Genomic DNA, 21,408 nt, shown 5'->3' with positions numbered 1-21,408 from the left:
CCTGGCTGGGAGGTACTTGTTTTAGTGGACACTGTTGGAGAAGAGGAGTTCCACCAGCATAGTCTGGGGAAAGGTGTAATTCCGGTTCTTAGCAGGAGGAGGCAGCAATGAAAAGTCAGAGGAAAAGTCAGCAATGAAAAGTCAGATGAGGAAAGGGGAGCATTGAGAGTGAGAGTGATATGGAAGTGAAAATGCTTGATGGGAACTTGTCCTGGGGACTCTTCTTTCACCTTTTATATGTGTAAAGAAAGAGACCCCAATCCATTTTATTCTTAGTGAAGTAGACACACACACACTCTTCTGGTGAAATTGAGATTGACAGCATTACAAATAATTTATAACAACCCCTTGGGGGGAAAATGATATTTTTCATACCTTTTGATCGATTATTAATTCTATTATCAGGAATCGAGTATAAGAAATCATTTAAAATGCAGATGTAACTGTATCCAAAAAAATAATCCTGGTGTATTTTGGATAGTAAAAAGTAGGGAATCTCTTATAACAGCAGTCTTTTATATATATATATACTGTTATACAATAGTTTATATAACTATTTAAACATCACAAGCTTATAATGATATAGAAAATGTTTGTGATATAATTATGAACTTAAAATGAAAACTAAATAAAACAATTTCAACTATGAAGTAAAAAAGGGTAGTAGGTGATTATTGGCATTTACACATTATATATATATTTTAAATCTGTGAGTATATGTTAATAATATGAGCAAAAAGAAAATGCTGGCAATGGCATTAAGAAATTTTTACACAGAATATATTGCTAATGACATCACTCAGTATATTGCCAACAACATTGTAAATTGGCATAAACTCTTGGGAAAAACCCTTTTACATCAACACATTAATAGCCGTTAAAAGGTTCAAAATATTTAATCCATTAACACTGCTTGAAGAAATTTATCTTAAAATTAAAAGAGGAAGTTTTTCTGCATAAGAGTATTCATCAAAGCACCCATAATAGCAGAAAATTGAAAAAATAAAAAGATCCTATTACATAGTAACAGTTAAAGGCAATCATAGGGAATGTTTGAAGCTATAAAATGTTAGTTCTAAGAGCTATGAAGAATCTTAGAAAAATAGTTGATATGATTTATTAATAGATAACTTCTTTGTGCTATGCCAGGCATAATGGCTTTAAAACAAAATGGAAAGAAAAGAAGCCTTCCAAGAGGATAAAGTTGAATATTTCACTAATAAAACTTTGTGAAATATTTGGAAGAGAACACACACAAATAAATTGTTTCTGGGAAGTAGGATTCGTGGTAATTTTTCTTGAAATTTCATTTATTGTATGTTTGTATGTGTAAACAAAAAGCATTTTGTAAGAACTTATTTTTCAGAAACATGACGACTATATCTAACTGAACACATGGAATATTTCTCAACTTTTAGGGTTTTCTTTTTTTATATTATAGAACATGCTTTTTTTTCTTTTTAGAAGAGATTAACCAAGAAAACTACCATGAATGTGTGGACAGCAAAACTGAGACACACTGTTTATAATATGGACAACTTTCTTTAAAGCATGCAGCTTTTAAGGGATCCATCCATCCATCCATCCATCCATCCATTTATTCCACAAACTTTTGTCAAGCCACCACCACCGATTGGCAGTGGGCTAGATTTTGGTGAGTTCCTGCTCTTGGGGAATTCACAGTCTACGGGGCAGACATAACCATGGTAAGATACAATACACAGAAGAGTTTACAGGAGCAAGAGCCCCCAAGTAAAGATTAGGGGAATTAGAGAAGTCAGGATTTGAGTTGATGCTGGGAGGATAAATCAGATAGTCTGTAGCTAATAACTCTAACTCTGTTCAAATTCCAGCTACCTCCTTCAGTTTTCTTATCTGAATAACAGAGATAATATATACTCCATAGGATGGTTGTGTGGCTAAACATGGTAGACAATGTATGAAAAATAATAAATAATGTATATTTGGTAATGAGAAGGTGTAAGAGGAAACAATATTCATGATGTTCAATGAGAAAATCAGTGCATTTTAGTGGGGTTCCAAACGTTAAGTGTCAAGTTGGAGTCCAGTTTTCCTGGAAACATAAAGATAACAACCCATGTCTCATTTTCCTGGGGGCTGCCATTCAGGGTTATCTGTAAGACTACTTTTACTTTTCACAAGTTAAATGAAACCAGAGAGATAACAGCACCCCTCTCTCCCCAACTGTAAGAACAGATCTCATCTTCTGACTAGAATATCTTCATCTAAGCAAATGGTCACGCCAAGTCTGCCAGCATTTTCCAAGGAAGGAGACAGGATGTTTGTGCTGGGCCTATGTTTGTTCCAATCTGTTTTAAAATCCAAATCTTACCTTGGCTTCGTGGGGACTATAATTAGAATGTGGAAAAAAATGGTGATGCTATCAGAGTATCTAGTTCTGCCTGAATGTTTTATATAAGTAAAGTTTTCTTAAAGTAGTATCTCTTAAAACATTCATTTTGTGTGCAAGTACATATTTCTGCCTGCTAGGGGATGACTTATTTTTCATTATATTCTCTGAAAATGGGAAATAGAATTAGTGAAACAATCTAATGGTACTGTCAGTCTTTCTATGGGTATTGGTCAGTTTTGGGCTTAAGATCCGGTCATGTCTATTCGTAGTCTGTAGCTAACAACTTCTTCTAAGAAGACAAAGACAGTGATGGAGCTGGCATGCATCTTTATAGAACTATCTCTACTCACCCTACAGTGATGTCAAAAATGTTGCTTCCAACAGAGCTGGACACAGCCATGTCCCCTAGTCCCTTCCGAGCCACTATGACGCTGGTGATAAGATCAGGGATGGAGGTCCCAGCAGCCAAGATGGTCAGACCCATAATCTCCTCACTGATGCCGATCGTCTCTCCAACCTAAACATCAGATAAGGGACAAATGCATGAGTGTATGAAGTCACAAAACCACCAAAACCACACAGATGTCAATACAGCCTCCTGTCAATAAGTTTCTGTTCTGTGCTCTGTGAAGTGCTTAGGTCATAAAGGTGAAGAAGCCATAATCATTGCCAGAAGGGGCGTTTGTACTTTCATGACGTTCAGACCCAAGTGATTAGGAATGTTCACATGAGGATTAGACCGACAATCTCAAATTAAAAATAGCTATAGCAAGCTGGAGCACTGCCTCTGTATGATGCTTTCTAAGACTGAGCCAGGTAGGGGCAAGATCAGAGTTAGAGAAGCTAGTTGGCCACTGAACCCAGGGGCCAGCCCCTGCAGTGGCACCAAGTCCTGCAGCAGAGGGCTGACACTCAGTGTCCCATTTTTCCTTAACATCTCCTAGTGTCTGGAACACACTCTTAAATGCTTCTAGAGTCTACCATTTCACAAGAAAGATAGTGATAGTTGGTCTAGCCTCAGTTGGTTTGGGGTGTTTTGGGGTTTGGTTATATGAGACTGTCAATCAGCAAAAAAGCTGTGGAGAAGCAAAACCCAGGGGATCAGAGAACCCAGAACCAAGGTCTCTGGAATTCATTAAGTTCCTGACTTACTGTTAACTGTGCCAAGTGTACAATGTCTTTGATCCTCAGTTTCTCCTCCTCAGAGTGGGGATAATGATACCTGCTTAGCCTGGTACTTATGAGGACTAAATGGTAATTAGTGGAAAGGCCCTTTGTAAATTGTCCATCATTACTGAAAATCAAGGTGGGGGCAGCTATTACATTTTCTTTTGGTCTTTGTCTTTTAAGGGCACTGAGTTGTATTTTGAAGTGTTGGTCTAGCCTCAGATGGAAGCTCTTCCATTCTCTTAAAAAATTTGTCGGTCTTCTCAGGACTTTTAAAATCTTTATGTACTTTGCTGGAGTTGGTGAACTGCAGTTCTGAAAATCTTCAAAATAGTGCTTTCCATCTGGTTTCCAACAGGCTACTTGATGATGCCCAGTGTTTTTTGAAAAAATGTAAAGGCCTTAAATAGCATATAAGGATAAAGTTTTTTATTTTTTTTTGGTTTTGGCCAAACTTTTTATTTAGTATTCTGTAGTTGTTTAACACACACTTAAATGGTCTTACTGGGGGAGGGGAAAGGGGAGGTTCTTGCAGATTCCCAAGGAAATGTCAGAAAGGCAAAATATGGCCAGCATTATCCATTTGTTTTTTGGGTTTACTGGGTGAATAGTACTTTCCTTACATAGGCATCTGATCTCAGGCTTTTCATACTGAGAACATTGAGATTTCAGTTTGAAGACACCCTGAAATCCTAAGAGTAGCGTACCCCAATCACCCTCTAACAGCTAGCTTGTTTGTATAGGCAGAACGATTCATCTCTCCATTTTAGATGGCTAGATGTTTGTGGAAGATCTTAGAATTGCTTGCCTCATTTACTGGGGAAAAAAATCAGGAAGTGGCCTTTAGGGACACTGTTACTTGGAAAATTACAACACTAGTACAACAACTTAAGTCTTACACATTTAACATTTGCTTATTGAAAGCAATGTCAAAATCAAATAAAATTAAACATGTTTTACTTTTTTCCTCACAAGAACATAAAAATTATGGATGGGAACTTAACAGGAAATTTAAAAAATGTAACACAATTTTTCCTTTTAGTAGTCCTTGGGTAGTTATGACAATAGTTTCCACTTTTTGTTTGTTTCTTTGAACAGGGATTGTTGGTACAAAGTTTTGTTTCTTTCTAGTATCTGCTTCTGCCTCCCCCTCTATCAGATCGGCTTCCTCCACGGCCACCACCTCTTGGTGCTCCGCGGCTTGAACTGCTGTAGGAATCACGTGGAGGAGGGTACCCCCTTTCCATAGAAGGGGGAAGCCCTCTTTCTTGTCTGCCAACCCGATCACGACCACTTGAGTAGAGATCACTTCGGCTGCTTGAGTAACTGTCTCGACTTCCACCATATCCGTCACGTGAGCTGCTGTAATCTTCATAGCGACTGCTTCCACCATAAGATGGCGTGGGCCCTCGTGTAGGTGGAGCACCACGTGAGTTACCATAACTCTCATATGAGTCTCTGTAGGAACCTCCACTTGGATGATCTGAATAGTCACGATCACGACCGTATCCATCTCTATCACTATAGCCTCTTGATGGATAGTCATCACGTGAACTGGAATGACCATAATGGCGATAAGTATAATCTCGTGGTGGTGGTGCATAATCTCTTGTATCTCGAGAACTTGGCTAGTCTCTGCTTGAATAGTTGTCTTTAGTAGAATATCCATCATCTCTTGGGGACAAATAAACATCTCTATGAGAGGGCAAGGGTTCTCTTCGAGGTGGGCCTCCGTAACTGTCTCTTCCACGTGATACAGGGGCTCTTCCTCCCATTCCACTGCTACTGCGAACTGGTCCTGAAGGGGCAGATCTTTTAGGAGGAGGACCCCCACTTCGTGGTGGTGGTCCTCTTTTTACTGGGAGTGGTCCCCTGGAAGAACTCACGTTAAAATTCATGGAATAGCCACCATCATCCATGTGCCCTCCCCGAGAGGGAGGTCCCCTGGTTCCTCCACTTCCTCCTCTTCCACCCCTCAGACCTCTCGGAGGGCCTCTGCTTCTTGGAGGTGGAGGTGGTCCACCTCCACCACTTTCAAATGATGGTTTTGTAGCTTGTTCCACTTTGATGGCTTTTCCATCTAAAGACTTTCCATTCATGTCTCTGGCTGCATCTTTTGCATCTGCTGGGCTTTCAAAGATGATAAAAGCAAATCCTCTGGATTTGTTGGTTTCTCTGTCTTTCATCAAGAGCACTTCCACTATTCGTCCATATTTGCCAAATACCGCTTCAAGAGCTTTTTCATTTGTTTCTGTATTAAGCCCACCATGAACAGCTTTCCTGGGCGGTCTGCTTCAACCGTTTTTGTTCTCGGTGTGTCGGAGGCGTGAGGAAGGTTTCAAGCTCCTAAGAGCTCGCTGACAGGGCCTCCTAACAGCACCTCGGCGCAACCTGCGGCTGCCGGCTTCGAAGACGCACGTAAAAGCCGCCGGCACTACTGTGCAACCGGATAAAGCTTTTTAGAGAATAGAATACACTTACTTCTAAATCTTTTCGTAAATATTAGCTTGGTTCCTACTAGAGTAACAGCATAGCTAGGACTATTTTGTTTTGATGGTCATGCCTGGTTTACGAAGTCCTCAGGGTGCACAGATTCACTGCCCGCCTTTGAAAAGTAAGTCCACGTGAGCGCGCCGAGCCGTAGTCACTATTGTCTTCCTAATTTGCAGAAATATCCTGCTATATGGTAGACTCATATGTAGGTGATTGCACTACTGTTTGTCTACTGATTCCCCCAGAAAAAGTTAAGTGAGAGTTTTGCACTTGAGCAAAATACTTTCTTTGATGATTTATTTTTTTGTTAGATTTGGAGTGAAACATTGCCAAAGATAGATTTAACCACAGGTTTATGGAACCCATGAAATTTACTAATGTGCAAAAATGATAAATAATAACAACAAACAAAAATAAAAGCTAAGGGTAAAAAAGAAAAAAAGAAAAGAAAAAGGGAAAATTACATAAAGCATTTTATGTGCAAGGCATTTATTGGTAAAACTATTGATAACAAAATAGTTGAGCACCAAATGGTGTAATTGTTATCTAATAGCTTTTATAGTTCAAAAGTACAACAATAGAATTGGAGCTAGACTTCTTGGAACAGCATCTGCTATTTTGTTTTGCTGTCAGGGAGTTTCGAAAGAGAAATACAGGTGAGAGGAAAGAGAAACTTCTCTTCCATTATTGAAAAGTAAATCTTCTATTTATGTCCTTCCAAATTATTTGACCTTTTCACAATTATTTTTATTCCAGATATTGAATTTGTATTCCTCTTCTATAAGAGAATGAAAGGAAACAAGATTATAGGATCAAAAAGAAAAGATGGAATTCAGTAGGATGATGTTTTCTTGGATGGCTAAAAAGACATATCTAGAAAACAACATATTCCAGCAAGTTAAAAAAAACAACAACACTTTTTTTCTTTATGAGTATGTGAAAGAATAAAAAAATGATTATTAAGAAAAACCGTTATGTGATATATAAATGGTAACAGTCTTTTAGGCCTGCAAATCGGGAGCCTAAGAAACAGCCTACCTTCTGCTATAATTTCTGCCACATGTCAGCAGCAAATGTCTCTCAATGAATGTAGAAAACAGTGACTTCAGAGCAAAAAGAACCTCCTTAGAAAGCCAGTGATTTTTGGAAATACCCAGGAAGAGTAATCTGAAGTCAAACATCAGTGAAATAACTATGACAGTAATAACATAAAATATCTTAGAAAAATAAGATAAAGACTTAGTATATCAGCCAATAATTCTAGTAGATTTTGCTAAGTAACAGATTTTTTTTTTTAATTAAGGTATACTTTAGAATAAAATTCATTCACCTTTAAAAAGTGTTCAGTTCTGCAAGTTTTTAAAATTTGTACAACTTTGTAAGGTCCATGAGAAATTTTGTTGTATGTATATAATGGATAGTGATCACGTCAGGGCTTTCCAGGGGTCCATCACCCAAGTATGACACGTTTTTATTAAGTGTGGTTATCCTACTCTGCTATCACACATTTAGCTAATTGCCACTATCTTATCGGATGTTTGAACCCTCCAGCCCACTTCTCTTCATCCTCTTTCTCTCTCCCACTGACCCTTCCCAGTATCTGTTACCTATTTTTTAACTCTCTACCACACGCTTTCACAAATGTATGCAGCCATGTTTCTCCACATCCTCAACAAATGGTACTGTCTGTCTGGTTTTCTTGCAGGTTTTTTTTTTGGCCAGGGCCAGGTTTGAACCCACCACCTCTGGTATATGGGGCCGGCATCCTACTCCTTTGAGCCACAGGTGCCTCCCCTGTCTGATTTTCTTAATAGCCAACCTAGTGGTCATGAAATGGTATCTTGTGATGATGATGATGATTTTTTTGAGACAGAGTCTCACTTTGTCACCCTTGGTAGAGTGCCGTGGCATCCTAGCTCACTGAAACCTCTATCTCTTGGGCTCAAGTGATCCTCTTTGCCTCAGCCTCCTGACTACCTGAGACTATAGGCACCCACCACAACACCCAGCTATTTTTTAGAGATGGGGTCTCACTTTTGCTCAGGCTGGTCTCCAACTTGGGAGTTCAAGCAGTCCACCTGGCTCAACTTCCTAGAGTGCTAGGTTTACAGGCGTGAGCCACCGCACCTGGCCTTTGTGATTATTTTTAAAAAGTTTATTGAGATATAATTAGCAGACCTTAAATTCACCCACTTAAAGTGCTTAATTCAATGGCTTTCTGTGTCTTCACAGAGTTGTGTGGCCATCACCATAATTTAGGTTTTAAACTTTTTCATTATTCCCCAAAGAAAACCATACCCATTAGCAGTCACTCCCTATTTCCCTTCAACCTCCTCAACTCTGGGCAACCATTATCCTATTTTACATCTCTAAAGATTCATCTATTCTTCCCATTTTATATAAATGGAATCAAGTAAAACGTGACCTTTTCTGACTGGCTTTTCTTCACCTTAGATAATATTTTACAGTTTCATTCATGTTCAGCATCTATCAGTACTTCATTTATTTTTATTGTGGAATAATGTTCTATTCTATGGACATACCACATGTGGACCTTGGTTCACACCTTTTGTCTGCTGTGAATCACGCTGCTATGAACATTGTGTACAAGTTTCTGTGGCTGTTGTTTTCTTTCCTCATAAGTATATACCTAGGAGCGGAATTGTTGGGCCATATGGTAACTCTATGTTTAACATTTTATGAAACTGCCAAACTGTTTCCCAAAGTGGCTGCACTATTTTACATTCTTACTAGCAGTAAGGTTTCTAGTTTCTATACATCCTCATCAACACTTATTATTTTCTGTGTTTTTGATTATACCCATCCTAGTGGGTGTGAGGTGGTTATTTGTTTTGGTTTTGATTTATATACATACAGAGGGTGCCAAAAAATGTATAAACATCTTAAGAAAGGAAAAAAAAACTTATTAACATTGCAATACTCAACATATAATGGAAGATGACTATAAATCACATTTGGGCACGTCTTATAACTGCAGAAGTCAAATGTGACTTGAGTATTGCAATTTTAATAGTTTTATTTGCAATTTTTTCTTTCTTAAAATGTGTATACATTTTTGGGGCACCCTCTGGATGTCTCTAATTAGTAATATATTGATCATGTGCTTTTTAGCCATTTGTATATTTTCATTAGCGAAATCGCTGTTCAAATTTTAAAACCAGGATAGCTGACTAAGATTTAAGAGCTTACGTCCTAGATGTAAGTGCTTTATTAGGTGTATGTGATTTGTAAGTATTTTCTCCTAGTCTGTGGTTTTTCTTTTCATTTCTAAATGGCGTTTAATTTTTTTTTTTTTGAAGTCAGGAGTTTCACTATGTCGCCCTGGGTAGAGTGCTGTGGTGTCACAGCTCACAACAACCTCAAAATCTTGAGCTTAAGCGATTCTCTTGCCTCAGCCTCCTGAGTAGCTGGGATTACAGGTGCCCACCACAACGCCCGGCTATTTTTTTGTTGCAGTTGTCATTGTTGTTTAGCAGGCATGGGCTGGGCTCAACCTACCACCCTCAGGATATGTGGCTTAGCCCCTACCCACTGAGCTACAGGTGCCGAGCCTAAATGGTGTTTCTTGAAGAACAAACATTTTAATTTTGAGAACATCTAATTAACCATTTTGTCTTTTATGGATCATATATCAAAGAAGAACTTTTTGTCTGACCTATGGTCAAGTATATTTTCTGTTTCCTTCTAAAAATTTGGTAGTTTTAGTCTTACATTTAGAATTATGATCCACTTTGGGTATAGTATGAAGTAAGGATCTAAGTTTATTTTTTTCGGCACGTGGACATCCAATTATCCCAGCACCATTTGTTGAAAATTCCATCCACATATGTTCTCTTGGTATGTATTTCCTCATTTCAAATTGCTATATTTTATTTATGTTAACAAGTATAATTTTAGGAGTATATTAAACAAGGAACACAAGTGGGAAGTTTGGAATTTATGTAGTATATAATAAAGACTAAACGCATGAGTTTTGGAGGTGCCCTGATCTGGGTTAGAATCTCAGGCTACCACTTATTACCTATGTGATTTTAGGAGATCTTAAAGATTTAAACCTTACAGTTTAAAGCTGTAGACTTTGTAAACTGTGGATAAAAATAGCGCCCTCCTCATAGGATTTGAACCTGAGTATAGGGTTACTCTCAAGGTTTCAAAGACAAAGATATGTGAACTCTACAGCATGTGGTACACACTCACTTACTAATGGTTACCACTGTCATCTTTGAAAATACAAAACCCAATTGTATAACAGCTCAATTTACAATTGCTAAGATGTGGAAACAACCCAAGTGCTCATCAACCCATGAATGGATTAATAAACTGTTGTATACTTATACCATGGAATACTGTTCAGCTACAAAAAGATAGAGACTTTACATCTTTTGATTAACCTGGACAGAATTGGAGAATATTCTCTTTAGTAAAGTATCACAAGAGTGGAAAAGAAAGTATCCAATATATTCAATACTAATATGAAGCCAGGAGATGAACAAATACACGCCCATACAAAAGAGAAACTCAGTTTAATTCAAGTTGGGAGGAGGGGGAGGAAGAAAAAGGGAGAAGAAGGGAGGAGGGGGAGGAAGAAAAAGGGAGAAGAAGGGGGGAGGGGGATTGATATGCTCTCACCTAATGGGCACAATGTTAGGTTATGTGGCACTCCTCCTGGGTGCTGGGCACGACAGGGACCTCACCTAACAAATGTGAACATTGTAACCTAATCATTTGTACCCTCATGTTAATCTGAAATAAAAAAAAGAAAATGTGAAACCCTTGATTTTCAATAAAAATTACTGAGAGCATATTCCTGTGATAGGTGTTATGGCTGGTATAAAGTTAAAAGGAATAAAAATGAAATGAATTATTATTTTTATAAACTGATACTCAAGGAAGAGGTCAATCTGTCTCCAAATCCTTTCCTAACAGCCAGTTTTGAAAGGCAAGTGAGAGTGTGAGGTGAGTGGCTGCCCAAAATAAAGTAAGTGCTCCCGAGCCAGGCACAATCCTGACACTCTTCCCAGGCCAGAGCAGTTCTGGTTTCAGGCTGCAGAGAGCAAGCCCCAGGAAGGCTTTCTTTCCTCCACAAGACTTTTCAGGGGCTACAATTTGATTCCGTGATATGGTGAAAGGCCTGGAGACTTGGGAACATTAGGTGGAATAAATAACTTTAGTCCTAATAAAAAACTTTAGTAGTTTGTCTGTGTCATATGCAATATTGTTGTGACAATTTCAGAAAGCAAACACATTAATTAACTACATGGCAACCTATACCAGAGAAAATCCAGGCACCTGGATGTCACTATCAAAGTCTTACCTGGTGCGCCCACCAGACCATCAAGTAAGAGAATATTGCAATCCAGGTGATGGAGCCAAAGAACGTGATGGGGAAAAACTTCCTTGATGACTGAAAGACAACCAGGAAGAAGGTGAGAGTGTCAGTGTTATCAGCTGTGGGGGAGCCAATAGTTCAAAGCTAAAACCACCAATGCAGCTATTTGTCTTGCATTTCTTGCATCTTGTTAAGATTAGTAATCAAAAGGACCTACCGGCCCCTGATCAAAATGAAACAGTAAGAATCTCTCTTGGGAAGGTGAAGTTGGTGGAAGCTGAATGACCACCATTCTGGTTGCTGAGATGGAAGTCTCCTGAGGGAATGTCTGGTAGTTCCTGCTGGGAGAGTGTCAGGTTCCCTCTGCCTGATTCTCAGTCTTTCCTTCAAATGTATTAACTTCCCTATATTCTTCTTCCTTATCTGTCTCTCTTTTCTTTCTTTTGCTCTCTAGTCTGTCAGAATCAATTTCTGTTGTTTACAAACATGTATTCTAATAATCCATCTGCCAGAAAACCTTTGGGATTAATTACATCGAATAAGAAATGGGAAGGATCAATGGGTATAAAAATAGATTGGCTTATCTTACAGTCCCATGAATTATCAGGAAAGCCATACAGAAGAATCCACCCCTGCAGCATCGATAGATTGCCGATGGTAGCCCGACTCTGGGACATTTGAACCACACAGGTTGATTGTAGTAGACAGAGGCAGAGAAGCCCAATTGTGCTGGCCTCCACGAGGGTGGCAGATCAGATATTGCTCTTGGGAGTGCTGTCTTTCCTGTTCTCCACCCCAAACTATATTATGTTGAGTTCTGCTTCTAGCACTAGACATTGTGCAATTACAGGGTTACAGTGTGAGCACTTTCAAAGTTTCCCAGGAACAACAGCTAAAAATCAGACACTCAGAATTCGGTGTTCCTTGCCCTTCCCCACTAAAGGGAAATCCTGGCTTGCACTGTAGTGGTGTTCTGTTGATGTCCTGTGTTGAAAAATTAGGGTCCTTTAAAACAAGCTCAGATAGCAGAATGCTGTCAGGGAGCCTCTCACCTATTGCTATACACTGTTTATTTCAAAGCTTTTCACTTCAAGAAACAATCCCACTTTTTGCTTTGATAATGCCATCCAATTTTCTCCAGAGAAATGAATCTTAGCGTTGACCTAGATGAAAGCAATCTCAGTTGTCTGAGGGGCTGACCTTGGGCACTCAGGTAGAACACTTTCTGCTGTGGCTTTTGAGAGCTTTATTAAAAGAAAAAGATAACTTGTACCTAATAATCTTTTGAATATCTATAATGATGAACACAGTCTCTATCGCTCCAAACCAGACTTAGGTTCTCTTTACTAACTTCAAGTTTTTAATATGTATTTTTATTATCATTGTCATGGTTCTGTTAAACTTCACAGTAACATTTCTCTGTTTAAATGACTGCTTTGGGGGGTGGTATTCACTAGCAGAGATGTCTGGAAGACCAACCAGGCTAGGGGAGGGCATCAGGCCACAGTGAGTAGCCAAAACCTCACTCTCTCTTTTTTTTTTTGTAGCTTTTGGCTAGGTCCGAGTTTGAACCCATCACCTCCGGTATATGGGGCTGGCACCCTACTCCTTTGAGCCATAGGCGCCGCCCCAAAACCTTACTCTTAAATGCACCTCCAACCTGTTCCTCTCCCCTCCCCTCCCCCTCCTCTCCTCTCTTCTCGTCTTCCTCCTCTCCCCTCCCCTTCCCTTCCTTTCCCACTTCTTTTCTTTCTTCAGGGTTTCATTTTTTCTCCTGAGCTAGGGTGCAGTGGCATCATCAGAGACACTGCAACCTCAAACTTTTGGGTTCGAACGATCCTCCTGCCTCAGCCTCCTAAGTAGCTTAGACTACAGGTATGTATCACCATGCCCAGCTTTTTATATTTTTAGTAGAGATAGGGTCTCACTCTTGCTTAGGCTGGTATCCAACTCCTGACCTCAAGTGATACTCCCCCCTCACCCTCCCAGAGATCTAGGATTAGAGGCCTGTGCCACTGAACCTAGCCCCCTTCCTTTCCTTAGAAGGAAAATATTTTGGACAAGGATTCAGAGCCCTTAATACTAATGGCAAAAAAATGAGCCCTTTAATACTAATGGCAAAAAATGACCAGTTTTTCCAAGGTGGAGATTATGATATTCACTTCTGAAAGCAAATTTCTCTAAAGCTGGGAGTTCAGCTGGGTTCTGGAGACCAGATTCCCTGAGCCAGTGCAAGAGGGCAAGTTTTCCTAGGCAAGGCACTTAGTTGACTGGGGTTCTCATCCTTTTTCTCTGGCCACAAGTCACTGTTTTAAGATCTTAAGTGTGATGAGGGCTGTGCTCTGGTGGCAGGGAAGAGAGGCCCTTCATGCCATGTGGGACCCCCCATGTGATCTGAGTAGCAGCCTGCACTGGCTTCTGAACACTGTGTGAGGGCAGCGGAGGCTTTCTCTGTACTTTACCCTGTGGCACGTGTACTGGAAGAGCCCTCTTTTCATAAATTGCTCACTTTCCAGGTTATCTCATTTACTAAATACGTAATTATTTTATTACATAAAATAATTTGCATGTCTGTTCATTGAGATTCTGGAAACTGATTCACCAGTAAGAATCAAATCATTTGAACATACACTTTATTTAAATCATCACTGAGCTGTAGAACATTCTCAGCTAAAAGGTAGAAAGCAAGGAATCAGACAAAGGATTTAAAAGAACTAAATTCAAGTCAACATCTGAGAAAAGCTCTCTAATTCAACATTAGATGATCGCGGTTCTTAAGAGGTCAATTAGTACCTAATGGGCATTGAAACACACCTAATGTTGCATTTGGAGTACACTGACAAAAAAGACTAAAGATAAAATTTCTTGGGGAATTTTTCATGTCTTCATCATTAACTACAGGTAGGTGAAAGCTGGGCACCTACTCTATACCCAGAGAGTGAACTTGAGATAAAATTCAAATCCAGGTCTACCTGACTGTAGAGCATATGTTCCTAACATCTAGGTTACCCTAACTTGTTTTTGAAGAAAAATGGGGCCAATAATGCCCAAAATATACCCCACCATAGACATAATGATGATCATCAAAGTACTAGGCTCTGCTTTGAATGTCAGAGAATAAAAAAAGCACCAGGGAAGTAGAACTAGCATTCCAGCTGCATGGCCATCTGCCTCCACAGCTCCCATATTGTTCCTGCTTTGGAAGGATAACCCTTCATGCATCAGCAGTTTGGCTAAGTGTTTCCCAATGCTACCTTACCCTTTCCATTCTCACAGCCCAGGTCATTTCTTCTTCTTTCATTTTTTTTCTGGACCATTCCCCATATTCGGGCTCCATGGTTTCACTGCAGACATCACTGCTCGGTAGCACCTTCCCAGTGTTTTAGTTACCAGGGTCATTGTAAGGAAGAAAATAGCCCTTGAAGCCAAGCTCTAACATGTCAATTTGTGGTTAGTAATGGTAGTTCATTCTGACATCTGCTGGGTTAGGCCTCATATTCATTAGCAAATAAGCAAATTGTGTCCATGTGCTGGCCATTTTGTTCCCAGTGTAATGGTTTACTTACATAATTGACAGCTAATGTTCTCATTAGAAGCTTTTAGTACAGCAGAGTGATACTGGCTTGGCTTGAAAAAGTTACTGGACGTTAACTGGTTGTACAAATTGGTCATATCATTATTGAATTAAATTCAATGAATATTCACTGAGCATCTGCTCTCTGGAAGGTTCTGGGGGGTACTTAATAAAGTTCCCCCAAAGTACCCTATTAAAGATTGAAAGTGTGATCTCTGGATTAACATGATTGGTATTGAAATTTTTGCTTATGAATCACAAGCAACATGCTCTTAGACAAATAATTTAACCATTCTAAGCTTTGGTTTCTTCATCTATAAAATGGGAGAAATAACAATATCTAATTGTTCTGTGGATTTCATGTACATAAAATGTCTAGCCAAGTGGCTAGAATGGAAGTGCTTAAATAATAATCATAGTTGCAGGAAAAAAAAAACACCCCAAATGACAACAACAAAATAATCATAGTTGCTTTTAGAAAATACAGACGTCCCCTGATATCCATGGAGAATTATTTCCAAGACATCCCTTCTTTGGAGACCAAAATCTGTAGATGCTCAAGTTCCTTATACAAAATGGCATAATATTTGCATTTAACCAATGCACATCCTCCTGAATACTTTTTTTTTTTGAGACAGAGCCTCAAGCTGTTGCCCTGGGTAGAGTGCAGTGGAATCACAGCTCACAGCAACCTCCAACTCCTGGGCTCAAGCAATTCTCCTGCCTCAGTCTCCCAAGTAGCTGGGACTATAGGCACCTGCCACAATGCCCGGTTATTTTTTGGTTGCAGTTGTCATTGTTGTTTGGCGGGCCCAGGCTGGATTCCAACCCACCATCTCAGGTGTATGTGGCTGGCGCCTTAGCCACTTGAGCCATAGGCGCCAAGCCCATCCTCCTGAATACTTTAAATAATCTCTAGATTACTTATAATGCCTAATAAAATGTAAATGCTATGTAAACTGTTGTTACATTGTTTTTATTGGTATTTTAATTATACTATTTTTTTTTCTTCCTAAATATATTTGATCTGTGGTTGGTTGAATGCAAGACTTGCAAATATAAAGGACCAACTACTTGTCCTCATTTGAGCTTCAAAAGATGAGGAAACTGATTCTTGGTGAGGTGACAGTGACTATGGGGACCTGGCCAGTAGTCTTGGCTTTGCCTCTCACTAGCTGTGTGTGTCTTGGACAAGACACATTGGCTCACTGGGCCTCAACCACTTCATCCTTGCTGGAACTGTGCCTGGACATGGTAGGCTGTGAATAAATACTTGGTGAATGAACAAATCATAGAAATTACAAACACCTAACTAGACTCTCAGGTCAATGGGGCATGATTTTGTACCTCATTTAGATGCATTTTGTTTTGTGAGAACATCCCTTCTAGGTAATGAATCTTTATTTTGTTTACTGTTTTCAATTTTCATCAAAGACATGTTCCTCATTAAGGTTTACATTTTAGTTCTTTTACTCTTGAAACAAAGCCATTAATTTAAGAAAATATAAACATGAAGCCCATATTAATTATCTGAGCTGAAAGCATGCATGATTCAACAAACACTGTCATACAATTTGCATATAAATGAAGTGGAAATAGAAGTGGGAGTACTATTTAGTCTGAAACTAGAGGCATACATTAAAAAAGATCACGTTTTTCTTGTAATTTTTGTCAAAGTTTGGCACATTCATTTCCATGGGTAATTCAAAATGTACAGAGCTGCCAGCCCTAAGGAGGAGCAAATATCTATTAGTTAATTTTTTCTCCCCCTCTACCCCTGTATATTTTCTCAAGAGGCTCCTGTCTCCTCTGAAGAATTGGTGGGAGAGAGGAATTTTCCTCTCATCACCACCACAGAGGGTATTCCTCTGCAATAAGGGATATAAGTCTTCCTATAAGGGGTTTGAGCTGTTCCCTTGATCTCTGCCCTAGCCAGATACAAATCTCCACAATGCGTATTTGCTTTGACTGTTTCCTGGGCATGAAATGGCCTAGTTAAGGCCTTCCCACAGCATCTTCTGTGGCCCTTATTTCTTCAGAGTGTTCACAGACCCAGCAGGGGTGTTTGTAAGCTGTATTCCCCATAGGTCAGAGCTCTAGGAAAAGCAGGAAATTGCTCAGATAAAAAATTTAGCAGCAGCTGGTTTAAAGGAAACTGGCTGACTTTCCTTGGTTCTGCTTCACTCAGCTTACTTTTTGATTTTCCCCTGCCAAGAATGGGGTCTTCAGTCCCCATTCTGCCTGTATCTAACAGATTCTTTGACCTTTAAGCTCAGATTTGCATGAGGATGGACACTTAGCCAGTCCTGGCTCTAAGAAGCCCTTTCAAGCCTGAGCGCCCAGGCCTTGAGCTGCCATCTTCCTCCTCCTTCCTGCACTTGTCCCTGACACATCAGTGATTGTTTTCTGACTTCCTATCAGCCAACCAGCTCCCTGCTCTCTGGGCCACACCATACTAGGCCTTTTGCGAGGATTTAGGAAACCATATACAGTAGAACCTCCATAGTTCTACCAACTTCCTACATTGACCACCTCCTTAAGTTGAGCTAATTTTTATAGACTAGACATGTACCACACGTACGTATCAGTAAACTAGGCCTAGTTCCTTATGTTGACCACCTCTGTATGTTGACCACTTTCTGGTCATCTTACAGAAGATCTACTGTATATCTCCCTGATTCTCCTCCCTGAGATCAAAACAAAAGCACTGGGCTAAACGGCACAGCAATAGGAACAGAGGGCATAGGTGAATGGGAATAAGCAACTCTCAGAAATATCAATGTGATACGAACAACAACAAAAACAAAAATCAAATGATCCATCTATTTGGCTGTAAGTTTTCAGAAATCTCTGCCTTTGTATACAGCAGATGCTGTGCAATTGGGTCTTGAATAAATATTGCTTTAAGTGAACAACACCTATTAGAAGCATCCTTTCCCAGGAAACTTCTAAAGTTGAGAGCCCTTACACAGGGACTCCTTTTCTAGTTCTCCACCGGGCTGGATTATTTACAGGCTGGGGTAATGGAATGGGACTTTTCTTCTGTCTTTTTTAAATGGAGAACATAGGACCATCATGGAACTCTTAAAGACTTATAAGGTTACACTGGTTATTACCATAGTATTTTTCTATTCCAGATGCTTTTAGAAATAATTTTTTTCAGGGCAGTGCCTGTGGCTCAGTGGGTAGGGTGCCAGCTCCATATACCGAGGGTGGCGGCTTCAAATCTGGCACCAGCCAAACTGCAACAAAAAATAGCCAGGCGTTGTGCTGGGCGCCTGTAGTCCCAGCTACTCGGGAGGCTGAGGCAAGAGAATCGCCTAAGCCTAGGAGTTGGAGGTTGCTGTGAGCTATGACGCCACGGCACTCTACCTTGGGCAATAAAGGTCTCTACAAAAAAAAAAAAGGAATTTTTTTCAGATTTTATACCTTGTGGTATCATAAAATAGGAGAGGCACAAACCATGTGCTTATACAGACCTGGGTCTGAATCCAAGCTTTATTGTCAAGGAAGTGACCAGGTATAAATTATTAACTAAGTTGTGCCTAAAGTTGTTCCTACATATGCCAATAATATACATATTCCTGCCCTAGGTGTTTCCTGAGTTCCCACAATATGGCTTATTGTAGGCCAATAAATCAAGGCCCTGGACTCTCAGGGTGGGGAGAGCCTCTTAGAGCAAGGGCTGGCTAAATGTCCATCCTCCTGGTAATCTGAGCCGAAAGTCAAAGAAGCTGTTAGAGAAGGTTCTTAACCAGCAACTCCTGGAAAATGCACAGGAATCAACCACGACAGTAGTTACCTGGATCATGACAATTGCTCTGGCTGATTCTATAATCCCAAGGGACACAGAGCAAAGAGATGGGGCTGGACACAATGCTGTCCCCTGCCATGCCATTGACTCGTCAGTCCCCGTGAGAGCCAGCCTCTGTGGTGTGGGCCAGGGCAGCCAGTGGGGCTTTCGCTCATCATGCCCCCAAGGGCCATCCCTGGGATGGGCTGGATTTTTTTCTGTATTTTTCTGAGTATACTACATGCTATTCCAATTAGAAGTGAGATCCTCATGAGGAACATTTAGTGTAGAATCTGATATGTAGTAGGTACACACTTTTGTTGAACCAATATATGTGTGAAGTGCCATAACAAGAAATAGAGCTCTTTCTCCTTTTCTTTCATTAGTTTTTTCGCATCTGGGGCAATGGCCCACAAACCAAGTTCAACAATGCTTGGAAGGGATGTTCTCTTGATTTTATCTACACTTAGATTGCACTTTGCTGATCACAGAATGGTATTGTGTTCACATTTCCCAGTACCTCATAATGGTAGATAATAATATCAATTATAGTAATGATCATAATACAAGAAGGAGAAGACCAGACATGTAGGCATTTATACTACACAGATGTGTTTTTTAAAATTATTCTTTCAATTATGTGAATAAATCATGTACATAGCTCCAAGAACATTCAAGAAAAAGTGACTTGCACTCTTCCTGCCTCAGACCTTCATTGCCCTTCTCAGAAATAATCACATGTGGTGGTTTTAAAACACATGCAAATTCTTTGACATTCTTCCTATCAAGAGAGTCATATCAATATGACACTCATGTATCCTTGATAAACTTTTTGTCTACTCCCCTAGAATCAAGACAGCCTTGTGACAGCTTTGCCCAGTGGAACACAGTAGAAGTGCCTCTGCGTATAATCAGAGCCCCTGCAGCGGCTGCCTACTCAGTCTACTGAAACACCCACTCTCAGAGTCCTGACCTCTCTGGAAGACATCTGACTATCCTGAGGCCACCACGCCATGAGAAAGCCTGAGTCATGCGACGAGGCCACGTTTAGGTACGCCAGCAGACAATCCCAGCTGAGCCCAGTTTTTGAATTATCTCTGCTCAGGTGCAAGAAACATCAGCAAAGAAGTTTCCAGATGGTTCTAGTTCCCAGCCGTGAGATACCCCCAACCATTCAAGTCTTCCTAGATGAGGCCCAAGACAGTGTGGGGCAGAGACAAGCCACCCCCAATGTGCTCTGCTCTAATTCCTGATCCACGGGATCCAGCAGGATGAAATGGTGGTTGTCTCATACCCCTACGTTTTGGGTTGTCTGTTAGGCAGATTTGATAACCTGAATAATCACTGTGATTATCTCTGTCCGGAGACATTTTAGGCATATATAAGAGACACATGAATCTGTGTTGCCTTCCCTGTTCCTTTTAACATAAATTGAAGTAGATTATGCACCATGCTTTTCACAGGGAACCTATTCAAAAAACAAAAAACAAAAAAGCTTTACTTACAGGTTTGCGAACATCTGGTAAGGTGATCCAGAGAGGAAATACTATAGGCAAAACAATCAGAAATGTGACTTGCTTGCGGCTGTCGGAAGGCCAGGCCAGGCTGAGAGGCTGGTCGTCCTCGTCATCAGTTGTCTCTGTGGTCTGTTGTAAAAAGAGAGAGAGAAAAAATAAACGAAAAAGAGGAAAAGGCTCACAGGCCAAAACAGCACAGAGCAAGGGAGGGCCGCTCCAGGCCTCCCTGGGAGCTCTCCTGAGCTGTCCACGCAGCTTCATACAAGGGTTTTTTAGGTTTGTAGGAGAAGCCCCTCTGCCACAGTGTGAGTGCAAGGATGAAACAAAGAGAATGGAAGAAGTTTCTTTTCTCTCCTTGAAGACACTTCGGATTCTTATGTTCATCAATTGATAATTTAACTGGAGTAGGTTGCAGCTACGATCTACAAACTTCTTATGAGAAAGTATCTGCAGAGCTAAAGACCTGACAGCCACCCTCTCCCCTTCTCACCTTCTCCTCGAGGACGTAGCCACAGGATTCAGAATCCTTGGGAAGGAGAAAATGGACACACTGATAAAAATCACACACCCCCCCTTTATTTTTTTAGAGTACTGATTTTCAGCAAGCAAATGAAAGCAACCGAAGAAACAATTCGAGAGCTTAATTCCCTCCTACTGGCCCTGGAATAGTTAAGCTTGTAGGTTTTTTTGCATGGTTGTGAGTCTTTAACCTGCTTAACCACCTAGCCAAAGCAAAGACCGGAAACCATTTTACTTGCAGCCAAAGACTTATTATGCAAACATGTGCCTAAATCCTCAGAGAAACAGAAGGCAGAAATGGAGCAAGACACTGAACCTGCTCAAGGCCTCAAAGCTGGATGTGAACTTCAGAGTTTCTGACTCAGCAGTGAGCGGCCAGTGTTTTATTTGCCTGCTGCTGTAGTCAGCAGAGCTAGAAGAGACTGAAGGCGGATCTGGACCCGGCAGGTCATATGGGCCAGTCATATGGGCCCTTTGAGGTTCCAAAACAGTACTGTAGACACCATCAATCACTTCCTTCCCTGCTTGTTTAAAAATGAAAACTGCAGCCGCAGACCACGCATCAGATCTAAAAATATCAACAGGAACTTTTCCACCACTGCTTCATTTTGAGACCATATA

The 21,408-nt window shown here is 40.3% G+C and overlaps 1 protein-coding gene and 1 pseudogene across 5 annotated transcripts in view; both read right to left on the bottom strand.

The window, feature by feature from the left end:
* SLC24A2 (solute carrier family 24 member 2) overlaps positions 1-21,408 on the bottom strand; it is a 282,668-nt gene that overhangs the window by 15,311 nt on the left and 245,949 nt on the right. For all 4 annotated transcript variants that reach the window (XR_008376001.1, XM_053571778.1, XM_053571801.1 and 1 more), the window contains 3 exons: positions 20,257-20,397; positions 11,370-11,459; positions 2,725-2,891 (listed from right to left, as the gene is read on the bottom strand). Coding sequence is in view for 3 of the 4 variants with exons in the window: in XM_053571778.1 (XP_053427753.1) it covers positions 2,725-2,891; positions 11,370-11,459; positions 20,257-20,397 (398 nt within the window). In the remaining variant the exon portion in view is untranslated. The remainder of the gene's footprint in view (positions 1-2,724; positions 2,892-11,369; positions 11,460-20,256; positions 20,398-21,408) is intronic.
* On the bottom strand, positions 4,013-5,817 carry LOC128571949 (RNA-binding motif protein, X chromosome-like; annotated as a pseudogene). Its single transcript, XR_008376006.1, has one exon. The product of XR_008376006.1 is annotated as an RNA-binding motif protein, X chromosome-like (transcript).

This window comes from Nycticebus coucang, chromosome 2 (genome assembly GCF_027406575.1).
Source record: "Nycticebus coucang isolate mNycCou1 chromosome 2, mNycCou1.pri, whole genome shotgun sequence".
Classification (NCBI taxonomy): domain Eukaryota; kingdom Metazoa; phylum Chordata; class Mammalia; order Primates; family Lorisidae; genus Nycticebus; species Nycticebus coucang.
Note: the sequence above shows the minus strand (reverse complement) of the source record. Positions and strands in the feature narration are given on the sequence as shown.